The 15015-nt window shown below is 51.1% G+C and overlaps 5 protein-coding genes across 5 annotated transcripts; 2 read left to right on the forward strand and 3 right to left on the reverse strand.

Annotated features, from left to right (window-relative positions):
* Nucleotides 1–355: 355 nt before the first annotated feature.
* On the forward strand, nucleotides 356–1255 carry N7443_003247 (uncharacterized protein; the record flags this gene model as incomplete). Its single annotated transcript, XM_056883303.1, has 2 exons — nucleotides 356–1051; nucleotides 1121–1255. The coding sequence occupies 2 exons, from the start codon at nucleotides 356–358 to the stop codon at nucleotides 1253–1255; spliced, it is 831 nt and encodes a 276-aa protein (XP_056745144.1).
* Nucleotides 1256–1662: 407 nt separating this feature from the next.
* Nucleotides 1663–5812, reverse strand: N7443_003248 (class I myosin myoA; the record flags this gene model as incomplete). Its single annotated transcript, XM_056883304.1, has 8 exons — nucleotides 1663–2081; nucleotides 2137–2663; nucleotides 2712–2959; nucleotides 3005–3096; nucleotides 3148–5328; nucleotides 5389–5434; nucleotides 5512–5745; nucleotides 5810–5812. 8 exons carry the CDS (start codon nucleotides 5810–5812, stop codon nucleotides 1663–1665), a joined length of 3750 nt encoding a protein of 1249 aa, XP_056745145.1.
* Nucleotides 5813–6906: 1094 nt separating this feature from the next.
* N7443_003249 (OPA3 family protein) lies at nucleotides 6907–7792 on the reverse strand (the record flags this gene model as incomplete). The annotated part of the gene is made up of 2 exons (XM_056883305.1): nucleotides 6907–7677; nucleotides 7733–7792. 2 exons carry the CDS (start codon nucleotides 7790–7792, stop codon nucleotides 6907–6909), a joined length of 831 nt encoding a protein of 276 aa, XP_056745146.1.
* Nucleotides 7793–8900: 1108 nt separating this feature from the next.
* Nucleotides 8901–9756, reverse strand: N7443_003250 (uncharacterized protein; the record flags this gene model as incomplete). The annotated part of the gene is made up of 2 exons (XM_056883306.1): nucleotides 8901–9420; nucleotides 9479–9756. 2 exons carry the CDS (start codon nucleotides 9754–9756, stop codon nucleotides 8901–8903), a joined length of 798 nt encoding a protein of 265 aa, XP_056745147.1.
* A 1667-nt stretch (nucleotides 9757–11423) lies between these two features.
* N7443_003251 (CDC5/polo family serine/threonine-protein kinase) lies at nucleotides 11424–14907 on the forward strand (the record flags this gene model as incomplete). Its single annotated transcript, XM_056883307.1, has 3 exons — nucleotides 11424–11738; nucleotides 11792–12234; nucleotides 12288–14907. 3 exons carry the CDS (start codon nucleotides 11424–11426, stop codon nucleotides 14905–14907), a joined length of 3378 nt encoding a protein of 1125 aa, XP_056745148.1.
* Nucleotides 14908–15015: the final 108 nt, after the last annotated feature.

The raw sequence follows: 15015 nt of genomic DNA on the forward strand, positions 1-15015 counted from the left end.
GAGGCAAAATATGAGCTCGGGTGTAAACTCCACGTCTTTGTTGATCAACCCACGCACATGTATACGAATTTTATACTCCATTCTTCCTACACCTATGTTTTATGCATGTGTTACAGCATGACTCGCGCCACCTGTACGCCACTCTAGACATATACGTACACAATACATGAAGCCCTGGCGCAAGAACCAAGCAATCGATCCGATCTGATGTGGGACCTCTAGCTCAGCTCAGCCCCGCTCCGATCGAGCCAAATCATAGGTAGCTTAACTACCCCTCCAAAACAACCCCCCATCTCACTTCCTTTCCTGTTTTTTCTCTTCCATCCATCTACCCATACCCATCAATTCATCCACAATGTCCTACAACGAGTACGGCTCCAACAACGAACGGTCCGAGTACGGCGGCGGCGGTCGAGGCGGAAACAACTACTACGACCAGTCCAACGACTTCTCAGGCCGCAACGAGGGTCAGGGTTACGGCCGTGAGGAGCAAGGCCAGGGCTACGGCCGCAATGAAGGTCAGGGATACGGCCGCAACGAAGGCCAAGGATACGGTGGCCGTGAGGAGCAGGGCCAGGGCTATGGTCGTGAGGAACAGGGCCAGGGCTACGGCAACCAAGGCCAGCACGGCCACCAAAACCAAGGCCAGCAAGAGTACCGCGACACGCGCTACCAAGGCTCGGAGCCCTACTCCGGCGGCGACGATTTCTCCTCCGCGGCCCAACACGCCTCGCAACACGACAGCGGCAACAGCGACCTATTCTCCAACGCGCTCTCTTTCATCCAGGGCCGCGCTTCCTCCGCTGGCTCGGGTGAGATCGACGAGCGTCACGCTGTGCAGGCTCACCAGGCTATGTACAATGGTGGCAATGACGAGGGACAGACTCATGACTCGAGCACTGTTGGTGCGGGTGCTGCTATGCAGGCTTTGAAGATGTTTACTGGCGGTGGAAGTAGTGATGGGGGTATGGATAAGAATAAGCTGATTGGGATGGCTATGTCTCAGGCTGGGAAGCTGTGGGATGAGAAATCTGGTAATGGGGCTAATATGGTGAGTTCTCTTTCTTTTTTTCTGGATGGGTTCAGGTTGAGGGGTTTGCTAATGGGAGTTTTTTTTTAGTCCGGTGACAAGCAGTCTGCTATCAACAATGCTGCTGAGATGGCTTTGAAGATGTATATGAAGAGTGGTGGTGGTATTGGTGGTACTGGTGGTGCCGGTGGCCTCATGAGCCTGGCTAGCAAGTTCCTGTCCTAGATTGGATTTGGAGCCATGACTCAATGCCATGCATCTCGACGCCTGTCTATCTACCTAACCTAGGAGCATGAACTCCCTAGGTAGCTTACACATGATGCATTGTATGTGACGGAATACAATCCATGAATACAATGAACTTGAGAACGGTATATATTCCAAACTCTTTCTACACTGTAGACAAGCCATGTAAAAAGGAAACGGTGGAACCGCCAGCCCATGATCCAACAAGTAAAATGAAAATGACTCAAATGAACCTATCATCATCATCAAAACCAGACTGAATGCACATGCCGTGGGTCTCTTTTGCAAACAAACGAAGAGAAAAGAACAAGAAAAAAGGTATGGCAACGCTAAGCGCAGGAACGGAAAAACTACCGACTTGCGCATCTATCATACCCCTGCGGTATCTACCACTCATCATCGTCATCATGCTTCCCTTGCATAGCACTCTGCCGCGCACGCAAAGCCTCTGCAAGACCACCGGCCAGACTGGCGTTCGAGGCACTGTTTGGTGTGCCGCGGCCGCTGGCTCCGGATGAGTCGCCTGAGTTCATGCTCACGGCGCTGTCGCGGGGTGCAGGGGGAGGTGCAGGTTTGCGGCCGGCCATGTTCGGCCGCTTGGCTGGGGGTGCGGGAGGGGCAGGTTTGGACTTCGCGGCGGCGACACTAGCTGCGCCGTTGGGGACAGGACTGGGGGTTGCGCGAGGTGCAGCCGGGGGAGGGGGAGGTGTGGGTTTGGGGGGAGGAGCGGCTGCTTGTTCCTCAAGGTAGGCCTCGGGAGTCCAACCTTGTGCGGAGGTTGTGGTGTTCATGCATAGCCACCAGCCTGGATCGGTTAGAATTTCTTCTTTTAAATTTAAGGGTAATTTATGATGACTTACCGTTTCCTTCCTTGGAGACGATCTGCAAGATTTCACCGGTTCGGATGGACAGCTCATTCGCCCGGTCGCTGTTGAAATCATACAGGACCTTGGCAGTGGGCTTCTTCGAGGCAGCAGGTGCAGACGGGGGAGGAGGGGGCGGGGCTCTCACAGAGCCCGAAGACTGGTTGCGAGTGTGTGCAGCAGCGGCGGCTGCAACGGGTTGAGGTACAATGCGCGGTTGAGCAGCGGCGGCGGGCTTAGGCGTGGACTGGGGCAAAGACTGTACGGCAGGGGGAGGTTTCCGGGCAGCAGCAGAAAGCTTCGACGGACCACCACCAGGGCCACCCGGTCGAAGTAGTCTACCTGAGGTGACAGGTCGCGCAGCCACTTGCCTGGGACGAGGAGTGGGCTTAGACACAGAGCTGGCAGGTTCTCCGGCGCTGGTGTGGATTGTGCTACTCTTATAGGAGTCGACGTTGCCAGCCTGGGGGTCCTTAACGGCCTTGACATAGGCCAGCTTGCCGGGCTTCTTGTTGTACTCGATGCTACAGCTTGTTAGTACCTGAACGGCTAGACATCGGGGCTGTACTCACCTCTCGCCAATCTTCAGGTTCAATGAACCGCGAAGGGCATTCGACAAATGGGTGAAAAACTCAGTCTTGAAGACACATGTGAGCAGGGGATCGGGTTCTTGAGCCCCGACAACCAGCGAGAACCAGTCATCCTTCAGGTTAGAGGTGCTGACAGCCTTAATGGCGCCGAGCGGGATGGTGCGCTCAGATGAAATGACAAGCTGGTTGTTGACAATGCTCTGGGCCACGATATAGACATGACGGTTGGTCTGGACAGGTTAGAGTAGTCCAACAACGATGGGCCAAAAACCTACCAGGACAAGAATCCGAGGTGCCAGTTTACTGGAACGACCGAACTTGGATATCAAGGCCTCGCCACGGCAAGAGAAGAGAACTTCCTCGGAGCCTGTTGCAACAGATTAGTTGGCGAACATAATGAAGAGGCACAATGACTTACTGTTGACATTCGCACCATTGCGAATCATCTGACCGGGCCCGCCATCGTTGGCCACACCGAGATAATCACCCAGGAAGCGACGGGATCCGAGAATACTCATCCTCCGGCGTTCCTTACGGTGCTGGAGAACTTGGTGCCCCTGGTCACGTAGCTTGATAAACTCCATTCCTCCGGTCATACGGCGCCAGAAGCGCTGAATACGGATAGCGCACTCAATGCGGTACCGGAGGTAGTTGCGCCAAGCACGCTGAATTCGGATAGCCATGTTATGCCAGTACTTGTCACGCATGGCCTCGAGCGCGAAGAGGGTCTCAGGTGTCTTGACAAAGACCTTGGAAATACCCATCTGGTATTCCTCAGCGGGAATACTGGTATCCTTCAGGATCTGCCTGGCGCCAGACTCCGAATCGCCCGTCCAGGTATAGTCACCGGCGTAGGAGGTCTTCGGCGACAGCAGATAGAATCGCTCGACGAACTTGTCGAAGCTCTGGCGGTAAGCGAAACCGGCACGTCGAATACGTACGTTCTCTTGCAGACCCAGGTACTTGATCTGATGCAGGACATTGCCCTCGTTGTATTCCTTGGGAGCCTTGTTGTCGTTGGGCTTGATGGTTCGGATGTATGAAGGCTGTGCCTTCATCAACGTAGCGACAAGGTCATTGGCAGATGCCTTGATCTTGTCACCAGCTGTGGGCGGGCGTCGCTTGTCATCCTGGTTAACTTGGTTGGGGAAGAGCGTGTGGACGAATTGGTTGCTGCTGGATCCCGCCAAGTTCAGCAAGTCCTTCAGCAACTGATCCTTGTTCTTGTCCGTCATTCCCTCAATTGCATAGCTCACATCACCAGCATAATGCTTGATAATGAACTGGCCCTGGCGACCTTCGAAGTTGGGGTTCTGAGCAAGGAAGTTCAACCTTCCGACGAAAGTGTTGTCGGCGGCTCCAGAATCGGCATGCGCAGTTGCACAAGCATCGTTCAGCGCGGCGAAAACACCAGGCGGTCGCTTGTCCTCGATCAACGAGCACACCACCTTGTTGTCGAAGTACTTGATCGGCGTCCACTTGATCTGTTCGCGAGCATACTCATCCTGCTCCGCCTTGAGGGTCAGCTGAATAAAGATCTGCTGCAGCTTCTCATTGACATAGTTAATGCAGAGCTGCTCGAACGAGTTCTTCTCGAAAATCTCGAATCCGTAAATATCTAGAATACCAATTGAGTTGGTAATAGAGCTTCTCGCAGTCAGAGACTGGTTGACGCGCCCCACGATCCAGTCGAACAGATTGAAGTAAATCGCCTTGGCCAGAGCATCCCGGACAGCCGAGGCCTGAACAGTGTTAAGCGGAACCTCGTAGACGGAGCCCCTGCGACCACCGCGCGAGGTCTCCATAAGACGAATTGTCAAGGCCTTGTTGACTTGGGCGGAGTCCACCTCCATCAGGTATGCGACGAAGTCCACCACAGACTGATCCGCAATAGACGCATTGCCCGAATCATCCTCGCTGAACTGGACGTTGCCGATCCACAAGATAGCGGCCAACATACGGAAAACATTGTCCTGCTCCGCCTCGGTCATACCAATCATCTTCATCGCATCAAGGGTATCCTGGAACTCTGCTAGATCATCGACTCCGGGAACATCGAAACACTTAGATCGGCTCGTATAGAGGTAGGATTGCGGCTGTTGGACACCGAAGTTGTCGCGGTACTTCTGCGGTGCGCCCTTGGTGAATTGATAGAAAATGTGGAAATTTCGCTCATTCATAATCTGCCCCACGACTCGAGTCTTCTCCAACAGGTAGTTTGTGATGTTGGCACCCACCGGCTCGCCATTGGCGTTGAACTCCAGTTCCAGGTACTTGCCGAATCGCGACGAGTTGTTGTTGCGCAGAGTCTTAGCGTTACCAAATGACTCCAGTAGAGGGTTCGTAGCAAGCACCATGTCCTTGGTCTGTTGAATTGACGAGTCGCTGCCGCCGGACACGCTCGCGATGTATTGCATGATCCGCTTAGCAGCTTCTGTTTTTCCGGCACCGGACTCTCCCGAAATAATCACGCACTGGTTGTCCTTGTAGGACTTCATGTTGTAGTATGACGACTCGGCGACTCCGAAAACGTGAGGAGGAACTTCGAGGCGGTTCTTGCCGCGGTAGGAGTCGAGCACCTCATCGGTGTAAATGCCCACTAGGAAGTCGCATGTTAGTGAGCTGGTTCAAGTCTTGCGACCTCGCTGATACCACTTACAGTCTTGGAACGGGTTGACAGACACCAACACATGTCCGATGTAGGTCTGATATGAGATCGTTAGCCCGTGTCCTGGTCCGCGCACCGCAACCCCGCAGTCCGCGTGCGATAGCGCTCCCTTACATAAATCTCGCCATGTTGGAAGCGAAGCTTCAAGTTCTCGTTAATCGCCTCGTTGGAGATCTTGCTGAGCAGTGTGAGGTCGGAGACACCGATCTCCTTCTTCTTGGAGGTCTCGAATGTCGCCTTCTTGATCTGGCCCTTGCCGGACTGACGGCCGTCACCGACGTCGGCGACTGCTTTGTTGCGCCCAAAGCGACTTTTCTTCTCCCCGCCTACGGGGCGTCGTGATTGACCCTAGAGTCGCACGAGGGGTTGTCAGTCTCTCCCCGCTCTGATCGTTGTTGGGGGGTTGACTCACCATGCTGTGTCGACCTCTGTGTATTTCGCGCCCAGGCGATATGAGGCAGACCAAGTGTAAACGAAGGTAGGCCTGGACAGGTAATTGCAATGACCAGATGTCGATCTCACCAGGGAACACTTGGGAAAGCGGAAGCCGGACTTACGTACAACGCGCAAACCCACCAAACACTTCGGGGAGACTGCGCCACACCAGGGTCTCCGCTGCCTCAGGGGCGAAGTTGTACTTTGGTTGCCGGTTATTTCGGCATTTTAGTCTACCTCTGTCAACCTACGCAACTATCATTGGCTATCCATGAACGTATACCCTAAAGTATTGCGTGTCTACAGAAAAGTAACTCAACTAAGTGTGGCTGGAACCACAGTCCAAAATAGAAGCATCGACGTCATTGGGCATGAGGATCCCGAATGGCGAGTTGACGCCCGAGTGGTTCGTAAGCGCCCGTGCCTTGCGTAGGTAGGGTCTTTGCTTTTTCTCTCATTAGGCGCCAAAATTGTTATTGTCACTGTAAGAGTTCCTAGTCTCCGGTTTTTAACGCCTGAGGTAGTGGCAAATCCCCGCTTAAAGTCTAGACCGATGAATGCCATTGTACTCTCTTAGGCTACTATCTATTCTCTCCTCTCTACTATCTGTGCGACTATCAAATATCTAAACGAATTAGTATCTTTCCTCTGCAGACCGAGACATCAAACGGTATTTTTATCTAGCTTTGAGGGTATCTATTTACTTTGAGGATCACGCCTGAAATATAAGTAAGCACCAGTATTTGAGGCTGACCTTTCTGAGAGACAAGATACTGTTATTTAAGTAGGTAGTTGAGAGAGGATAAGAGAAGATGAGCAATGTATATACAAAGGGAAGAAATCTATATGCGAGGATTGGAGGAGGGGAGGGTATCACAGGGCGATCGCAGCAGCAGCCGGGGTGACTCAAGAGCTCTTGACTAGGATCAACAACCCTTGAAACAGGGCATTACCCTGACTCTTCATGAGTAACACGATAGCCAGGCAACATAGAAACAAATTGCCTCAAAACAATAATCAACAACAATCACCAGCAATGCATGTAAATGGTACAATAGATGTTGAGCAATCTTCTTACGAGCTCTTGGTCGCGGATGGTTGAGTCTGACCTGCCGGTACAGCTGGCTGTCCAACTTGTCTCGTGTCTGGGGATTGTGAGGTTTTGATTGCAGGAGCTGTCGGTGCAGTATTGGAGGCACTCTGCCCAAAGGAGAAGTAGGACGTGGCCTTGGTCCACCAAGTCTCCTCAACTGCCGGCTCTTCGACTTCAGGTTGAGCCTCCCATACCTCGCGAGGCAAAATGTGATGTGTCGACTTTGGCGACTCGCCATGCTTGGCCTTTAGTGCGAGCAGCTCCTTCTCCAGTGCCACCAATGCCTGGATTGCTGTCTTCTCTGACTGCTCAAGCTCAGCCAGCCGCTCCTCAACCCCATCTCTGCGCGTGGTCTCCTTGCGACGTGACCTCCATGACTCAAATAGGATCAATCCACCAGCAACCATGAACAAGAAAGTTTCACTGATGAAGTTGGCGCCGGACTCGATAGCTTTCGATTCGGACAAAGGTCGAATCCGGTAATGGCGGGGCTTCGCTGCTTCTTCTGCTGCCTTCTTGGCTTTTTCAATAGCCTCTTCCTCCGCCTTGGTCTCCACTTGGGTCTTCACAGTTGGGCTTGTCGTGGCGTGTTTTTTTACCTCCGCCTCAGCGGCAGCTTGTCGTTGTGAAGCACTCGTATCGCGAATGGAGCCTAATCGGAGACGCATATCGAAGCGGTGAAGGGCTTGTGCCATTGAGACGCACACATTGCGGAAGCGCTCATGTTCACGAGCCTGAGCTTTGATTTGGTTCTGCGGCTTGTCAGCTTAGCTCTGGAGTGTATTACGGCGCGGTATTTGAACGTACGGCGATAGGTTTTGAGAGGGTGCGGATCGCAAGCGAGGATAGTTTGAGTGTGAGCGACATGGTGTGCAGTTGACGGGTGAGCAAGCCAAGTTGCCTCGAGCTTGACTCGGGTCAGAACCCGCGCCGTGACGTTCTTCCAGGCACCGCCTCGGGGCGTCCCCACCCTCGCTGCGGCTTAACGTGGTGAGTCAGCCAGGCTTTCTCGGGCTTGCAAACTATCCAATGTGGCATAATTCTTTCTCTAACCATTCATATTTCAGAGAAATTGGGTTCGTCACATTCTGTATCAACCGGACTCGAGAAAGGATTATCGAAAAAAAATTGATGCAAAAATTCAAAAGTTGCACCTAATCTGCAATCCAAAGCTTGATTCGATACTTGGTGGTCTGTAAAAGACTTAAAAAAAATGCTCGCACTCGGATTTGAACCGAGGATCTCGTGATTACTAGTCACGCGCTTTACCAACTAAGCCATGCGAGCTGATTGGTGGAGTAAAAGGTGCTAATCTCGTATCCAAAGCTAGTCAGGCACGGGCTACCACAATACTAGCCCACTCTATGCCATTCTCTTAAATAAAACGGCCTTCCGAGGGGAGTAAACAGCGAGTGGACTTCCACAAATCAAATTTGCATAGGCCCTCAGGTGAGATTTGTCTACCATGGAAAAGGAGATACGGATTACATCTCTGGTAGCATCCAGCCAACTGCACGAGGTCGGTCTGCGTGCCTTCAGGTGGGCAATTTCCTTGATTTTCGCCATGATAACAATACTAATCTATGTCTGAATGAATTCCTCGCCCTAGCCTTTAGTATCTTTATCTCGGATGTGTGCGGATATCGCGATGGTATTCTCAAGATCAACATTGTTTCTTTACTCTTGGGCCGCAAGGAGTGGCTTCTCTATCTAAGGAAGATATAATCATCGCTGGATTCTATTGAGCTTAAGATGCTTCAGAGATTTCGAGAGCATGTGGAATTAGAGAGAAGGGATGAGGTGGAAGAAGCTAAAGTTTGCCATGGGGGAGCCTTATCAGACTCAGTAAAAAGCACGCCAAAAATCATTTGGAGAAACCACGGTTGCTTCAAGGTATAGTTCGCAAGTAGTATAAGTAGAGGTATAGACATAGTTATCGCTTTCTATAAGCTCAATTATTATAGAATTATCCTGATTAGATGAGCATCAAAACCGTAGAAAACAACGCAGCAGCAATAGAAACCGCCGTTTCGGAATTACGACTCATGGCTCCGCTACTAAAGTCGTACCCATAGTAGTTTTCATCGTATCCCACTGTGCGTTTCCAAGAGGGTGTGGTACTATTGTCTGAAAGGAAGTCTGAGTGCCATGGGTCGATGACGCCAGTCATGGTAATTTTCAACACGCCCGAGATCTTCTTGTCCATGTTTATGACCATGTCAGTGCCATTCGCATAGACAGTAGCGTTCAGAGTCTTGCTGTCGAACTGAAAATTGATAACCGTGTTCCTCCGTAACTCCCAAAAATTGAACGTAGATGTTTCCAGACGTCCGGCTTCATTGCATGAGGGTACGTCTAAGGGCCCTAGCGGCATGTATCCCGATGCCAAGCTAGCTGAGATATTATAAGGCGCTTGAGTGGTTTTGTTCATTTCCAAGGGGAAACATTGAATCTCAGAAATATTTTGGTACCGTGTGTAGTTGCTGAAGTACTCTCTAGCAATATAACGTTAATAAGTAACCTGGCCTGAAATTTTTCTTGTACACCACTTACGAGATAGATTCTAAAGACCATCTGACCCGACCATCTTCACCCTCTGCTTTGCGACTAGTCCAGTAGGGAGCATTCTGCGATGAGCTAAAGTTGAAATTTGGGGGCCAGAGGCCCCAAACCATATTGACGGGGTTTGATACGCTATCATCAGCAGGAGAAATGACTGCAAAGATACTGTCAAGTTCTTGCAGGTGGATCGTTTTATTGTGGTAGTTGGTGCAGCTTTCGTCGTTAAACAATATGCTTTTATTATCCCAGCTCGTGAGCTGGTCGCCCATAGTGAATTCGAGCTTAGCTGTTCCATTGTAGTATCTGCATTATTAGCACTGCCAAATATGAAATAACGTGTGGGAAACAGGCTTACGATCCGACCCATGGGTAGATCGCGGCAAGATATCCTTGGGTTGTAACATTCAACGGGCGAAAGATAGAAGAGCTATCCCGAGCAAACGCGGTCTGGGCTGCATGACCCATAATAATTGAACAGACAAGCCATAGACTTCCCATTTTGCAGATTTTTGGGTGATTTTTGGGGAGAAAGAAAAGAAGAACAGCAGAGCAAAAATAAAAAATTACACAAGTCACAACAAGCGGTATCGGGCCCAGTAATGAGAAGCAAAAGAGCCTCGCTTAAGCGGGGTGGTAGCGGCCAAGGGAACTATGAGATGAGAACCGGGGCCCACGCCGAACATAACCAATTAACCTACAGCGTTAGAAGCTATACCGAGGCGCCAAGCATAATGCCAAGCCCGGGGAGCAATGGGGCCGACATCAGGAACTACGCGCCTTACATATCAGGCCTATCGTGAGTCAAAGTAAAGAGAAACTAGGCGGATCTGTGCAATTTTAGCGTAATTGACGTCTGTTTCTTTATGGAGGCATCTAACGTTGGCAATCGCCGAGAACGCGAAAGGGAGACTGCGTGGCGCACACCGTAGGTATTTTCGGCCAGGTGAATCTACTCTTAGGTTGTATAGGATACGCGATAGAATCAAGGCTCATGGTGAACGTGATTTTAGATTAGGGGTACCAACACGGTGCATACGTAGGGTCGCAATCGTAAGAATGGCTAGAACGGCACCTAATTGTGCTTGGAAGCGATGGGAGTTACCTATCAGTGACGTCCCTTTGCCATTTTCAAGATTTTTACTACTAGCAGTGATATTATCAAACCTTGTTTGCTATGTTATTCAATAGTCTAGAAGTAGTAGGCCAAGCCTCAATAATACATAGAGTCGACAATTGTCCTTTTTCAACCCCCTTTTTTGACCTATTTTAATGGGTACGTCTTTGTCGAAAAACACCAAGGCAATCAATACGGGCGATGTGAAATATACAATCCAGGTAGGAACGCCAAATCACATTTGAAGTCGAACCATCAACTCTACTCAAGTATTCAAATCCCGCTTTTGACCATGACAACAAAAAAGATGATCTCACAGAGGATGTCTTCAAATAGTCATTGAAAACAAGCAAAATTGAAAATATAGGATGCAAAAACCGGTAACGTGACACGTGATGAAAGATGATCAGGTGACTTAGCAACCACTGTTTATCGATTTCCCAATCAGGAAAACTATTATGGCCCGACTCTTCACTTTAGCTTCTTCGCCACTACAACTCCCGGTCGAGTTGCGCCCTGTCGATTTGTGCGAGCTTTGTACAGTTTTTGCTTCTTCAGCGCTTTGGATTTTGGTGTGTTCCGTCCCTACTTTTAATTGTCATCGCGGACTCGGTTTGCCCGGGAGTGCAGTACTAACCATCCGATCGCTACAGGGATCCCAATCTTGCCGCATCTTGATACCCCCGTTTGCACGATCGATTAATATTTTGATTTATTCATGACCTTTACGCCTGATATCCCTTTGCGAGATTGTGATACCCGAGACATATTGCGACTATCCTAATTTCCTCGCCGACCGCGAAAAAGTCGATCCGATTAATAATGGAGGCCCTGTCACCGCGCAGCACAAATCAGATGATGAAACCCAAGCCTGTAATGGATAAGAAAATGGGCGACAGACACGACAAACATGCTGCTGGCGCTGCGCCAAAAACCTCAACATCGAAGAACCATGCCGACCCGCCGCCGTCAATAGTCACCGAGCCGGAGGATGGGTCAGAGCGGTACGCAATTGGCGGCTTCTTGGGGAAGGGAGGATTCGCTGTATGCTACGAGGGTACGCTAGCGCGCAATAACCGTGTATTCGCAATGAAAGTTGTGAAGTCGCAAATGCCACAGAAAAAGATGGAGGAGAAGGTGAGTGAGCTGCGAAAAAGCATTCGAAAAGCAGCGCGCTAATCACAATGCAGTTCCGAACGGAGCTTCAAATCCATTCCAAGATGCGACACCCCTTTATTGTTCAATTCTTCCGCGCATTCGCATTCGGCCAAAGCACTTACGTTGTTCTCGAGCTATGCCCGAACGGCTCAGTGATGGACATGGTTCGAAAGCGAAGGTGCCTTACCTTGCCAGAGGTGCGCAGATTCATGATCCAGCTCTGTGCAGCTGTCAAGTACCTACACAAACGGTTCGTGGCCCACCGCGACTTGAAGATGGGAAACCTGTTCCTGGACCACAACATGAACCTCAAGGTTGGAGACTTTGGACTAGCTGCAATCATTCTATCCGACAAGGATGCAAAGCGACGGAACACGTTATGTGGAACGCCCAATTATATTGCGCCAGAAGTACTTGACAAGAGCAAAGGTGGACACACCCAAAAAGTCGATATTTGGTCTCTCGGCGTTATTTGGTAAGACCGTTGCTCCGCTTTACTGGAGTGCGTTATGCTAATTGTTCTATTAGCTTTGCGATGTTAACTGGATATCCGCCGTTCCAATCGAAAACCCAAGAAGAGATTTACAAGAAAGTACGAAGCCTCACCTATGTCTGGCCTAAGGAGTCCGAACAAAACAATTACATACCAGAGGAGGCGAAAGACCTCGTTAGCGCCTGTCTGAACCTTGTGGATGAAGAACGACCTGATCCTGACGACATTGTCGAGCATCAATTCTTCAACATGTATGATGGCTGCATCCCTCGCCAACTGGATCCCGCCTGTCGCTTCAACAAACCGATCTGGCTGAAGGATACCTCGCCTCGTGGTGATGCGATGATTCGGGGTTACGGTTTGGACTCGGATGAGAAGTTACGCGCCTATGTGTATCAAGTGGATGATCCGAGCCAAAGATACCATTCTTGCAAGGCCGCCTTTTATTCCTTGTGTGGTGTAGGACGAAAGCCTGATGGGACAGCTCGGAAGTCTGTGGGTAAGAACTGCTCGAAATCAGCGTACTCCGAATGCGAAGCCGAGGATTCCAGAGGCCTGCATCCGATTGTTCCTCTGCCAGATGACTTTGTATATCGATGGCCACATGATTACGACGGCGACTGGTGCTTGATGGACACCTCAAGGAAGACAATTCGCACAGAAGACTCTGCCCTCGATAGTAGCATTTTATCCAAACGCAGCGTTTCTTCTCGTCCCAACCCCATAGCAACAACCAGGACCAATGCAGCGCTTGCGGCCGCACAACAACGGAGGATGGAGGGACAGAACCATGCCGCGACACTTCGGCAACAGGCACGACCAGGAATGGACTCTGTTCGCAAAGCTTCTGGAATGCCCGAGCCTTCCTCACGACCATACCGCGACCCCAGAGAATCCGAACCTTTGCCAGCTGCCACCGACGCACCTTCGGGCGGCCTGGCCGAACGCCCTATCCGTACTCGCAGAATGGTTTCCGCTTCTAATGCCCCCACTTTGCGTGAGACTATGGCGCCTCAATTGACAAAGTCTACTAGCGTGCCGTCTGGTCTCACGTATGGCAAAACTCGATCGCAATCCCGAAGACTAGAGGCGGCTGGACAAGGACCATTTCCTTCTATCCCTGAATCTCTCTCATCTTCTCGACCGGAAGATCCGAGACAGATGGCTCGCCAGCCATCTTTACGATCATTAACGCGGCAAGACCCAAGGATTGCTGCAGAAAGGGCTGAGCGGCCAAGGGAAACTCCGATGGAATCGGCCTCAGCGTCAAGCCAGAGCTCTAAGTCTAGTTCCCAAGGTCTCACCCGCTCAAACAGCAAGACAGGATCACAGAGGGCTCGTTCCAGCCTTGGCTTGAGTCCCCTTTTCCATCAAGAAGATCTCTGCGAGCTCCTGCCTGGAACATCTCTCAACGATGTCAACACGGATATTCGTCTCATGTTGTCCAACCTGGTTAGCCACGCTCCGGTGCGACGTCGTGGTAGCTCGAGAAAACAACCACACGCGTATGTCATCAAGTGGGTGGACTACACCAACCGCTACGGCATTGGTTATGTCCTCGACGATGGCAGCGTGGGATGTGTTTTCCGAGGAGAGAACGGTCAACCAGCGACGAGCGTCCTGGTCCGCGATGGTGAGAAACACATTCGTCGCAAGGCGCGCAGTGTGGACAGCGAAGAAGGAAAGGGCATCCCGTACTCCGAGGCAGACCAGCTGATTCCTCGCAATGGCAACCCCGTGGAATTCTACGAAAATCACGACGATGATCTCCTAGGATGTCGTGGCATCCGCAGGTCCTACGTCTCCCCATCTCTATTTGACGCCAAGAGCGCCAGAGTCATGAAGCTGCGCGTAAGCGGCGGCTCTGACGTTGACCGAGCAGACGCCGAGAAGATTAAACGCATCAAGTTGGTCGACCAGTTCGGCAAATACATGATTGGATCCCTTGGTCGCCATGGGGATGAAGGTCTTAATGATGAAGTCTCCGCCCATACAAACGGTCAGTTCATCAAGTTCTACCAGCGACTTGGTAACGTTGGCATCTGGGGCTTCGGCGATGGTGCCTTCCAGTTCAACTTCCCCGATCACACCAAGCTCGTCATCTCGCCCGGTCGTACTCGCAGTTCCTCACCCTGGGTTGACTTCTACCACCTTTCGCCTTCGGCTGCCCGCTACTTCTCCGCCAAGGGCAAAATGCATCCCTCCGGATTTGACACTCGTGCAGTTGCCTCGGATGAAGCAGCGACATTCCTCAACATTGCCAACGGCGACTCTGCCAACTCGGTTGAGGATCGAATTCGCGAAATCCTCGATGCCAATTCATTCGTCCAAAAGATTAGCTTCATCAAGGATGTTCTGAAAGGGTGGATTAAGCATGGTCGGCTTGGTGGTCGTCCTTTGACCAACTATACCACTGCTGATGGGTCCGTGCCGCCTGAGATGTTCTGGCAGGGCGTCCAGGAACGTTCACAGACCGGAAGCCACGGGACTAAATTCGTCTGGGTGACTGTCGGTGCCCCCGATGGTGATGGGGAGTACCGATCGGTTTTGTTGAAGGAAGGAGACCGCGAAAAAGTGGAGAAGAGGGCCGCGATGAATGTGGATAAAGAGATGGATCTGATCAAGGAGCGATTGCGTGTTCTGGGCCGTGAATGATATGATCTGCCAGTCTACTTTTGCTTTTTCCACCCTAATGATGTTACGACCCCCTGTGTTGAGTTTCGGATGGAGTTTAACTGGATCTTCGGTGGGCATTTTATAGTG

The sequence above is a fragment of the Penicillium atrosanguineum genome, assembly GCF_028827265.1.
Source record: "Penicillium atrosanguineum strain IBT 20685 chromosome Unknown utg000002l_segment0_segment0, whole genome shotgun sequence".
Taxonomy (NCBI): domain Eukaryota; kingdom Fungi; phylum Ascomycota; class Eurotiomycetes; order Eurotiales; family Aspergillaceae; genus Penicillium; species Penicillium atrosanguineum.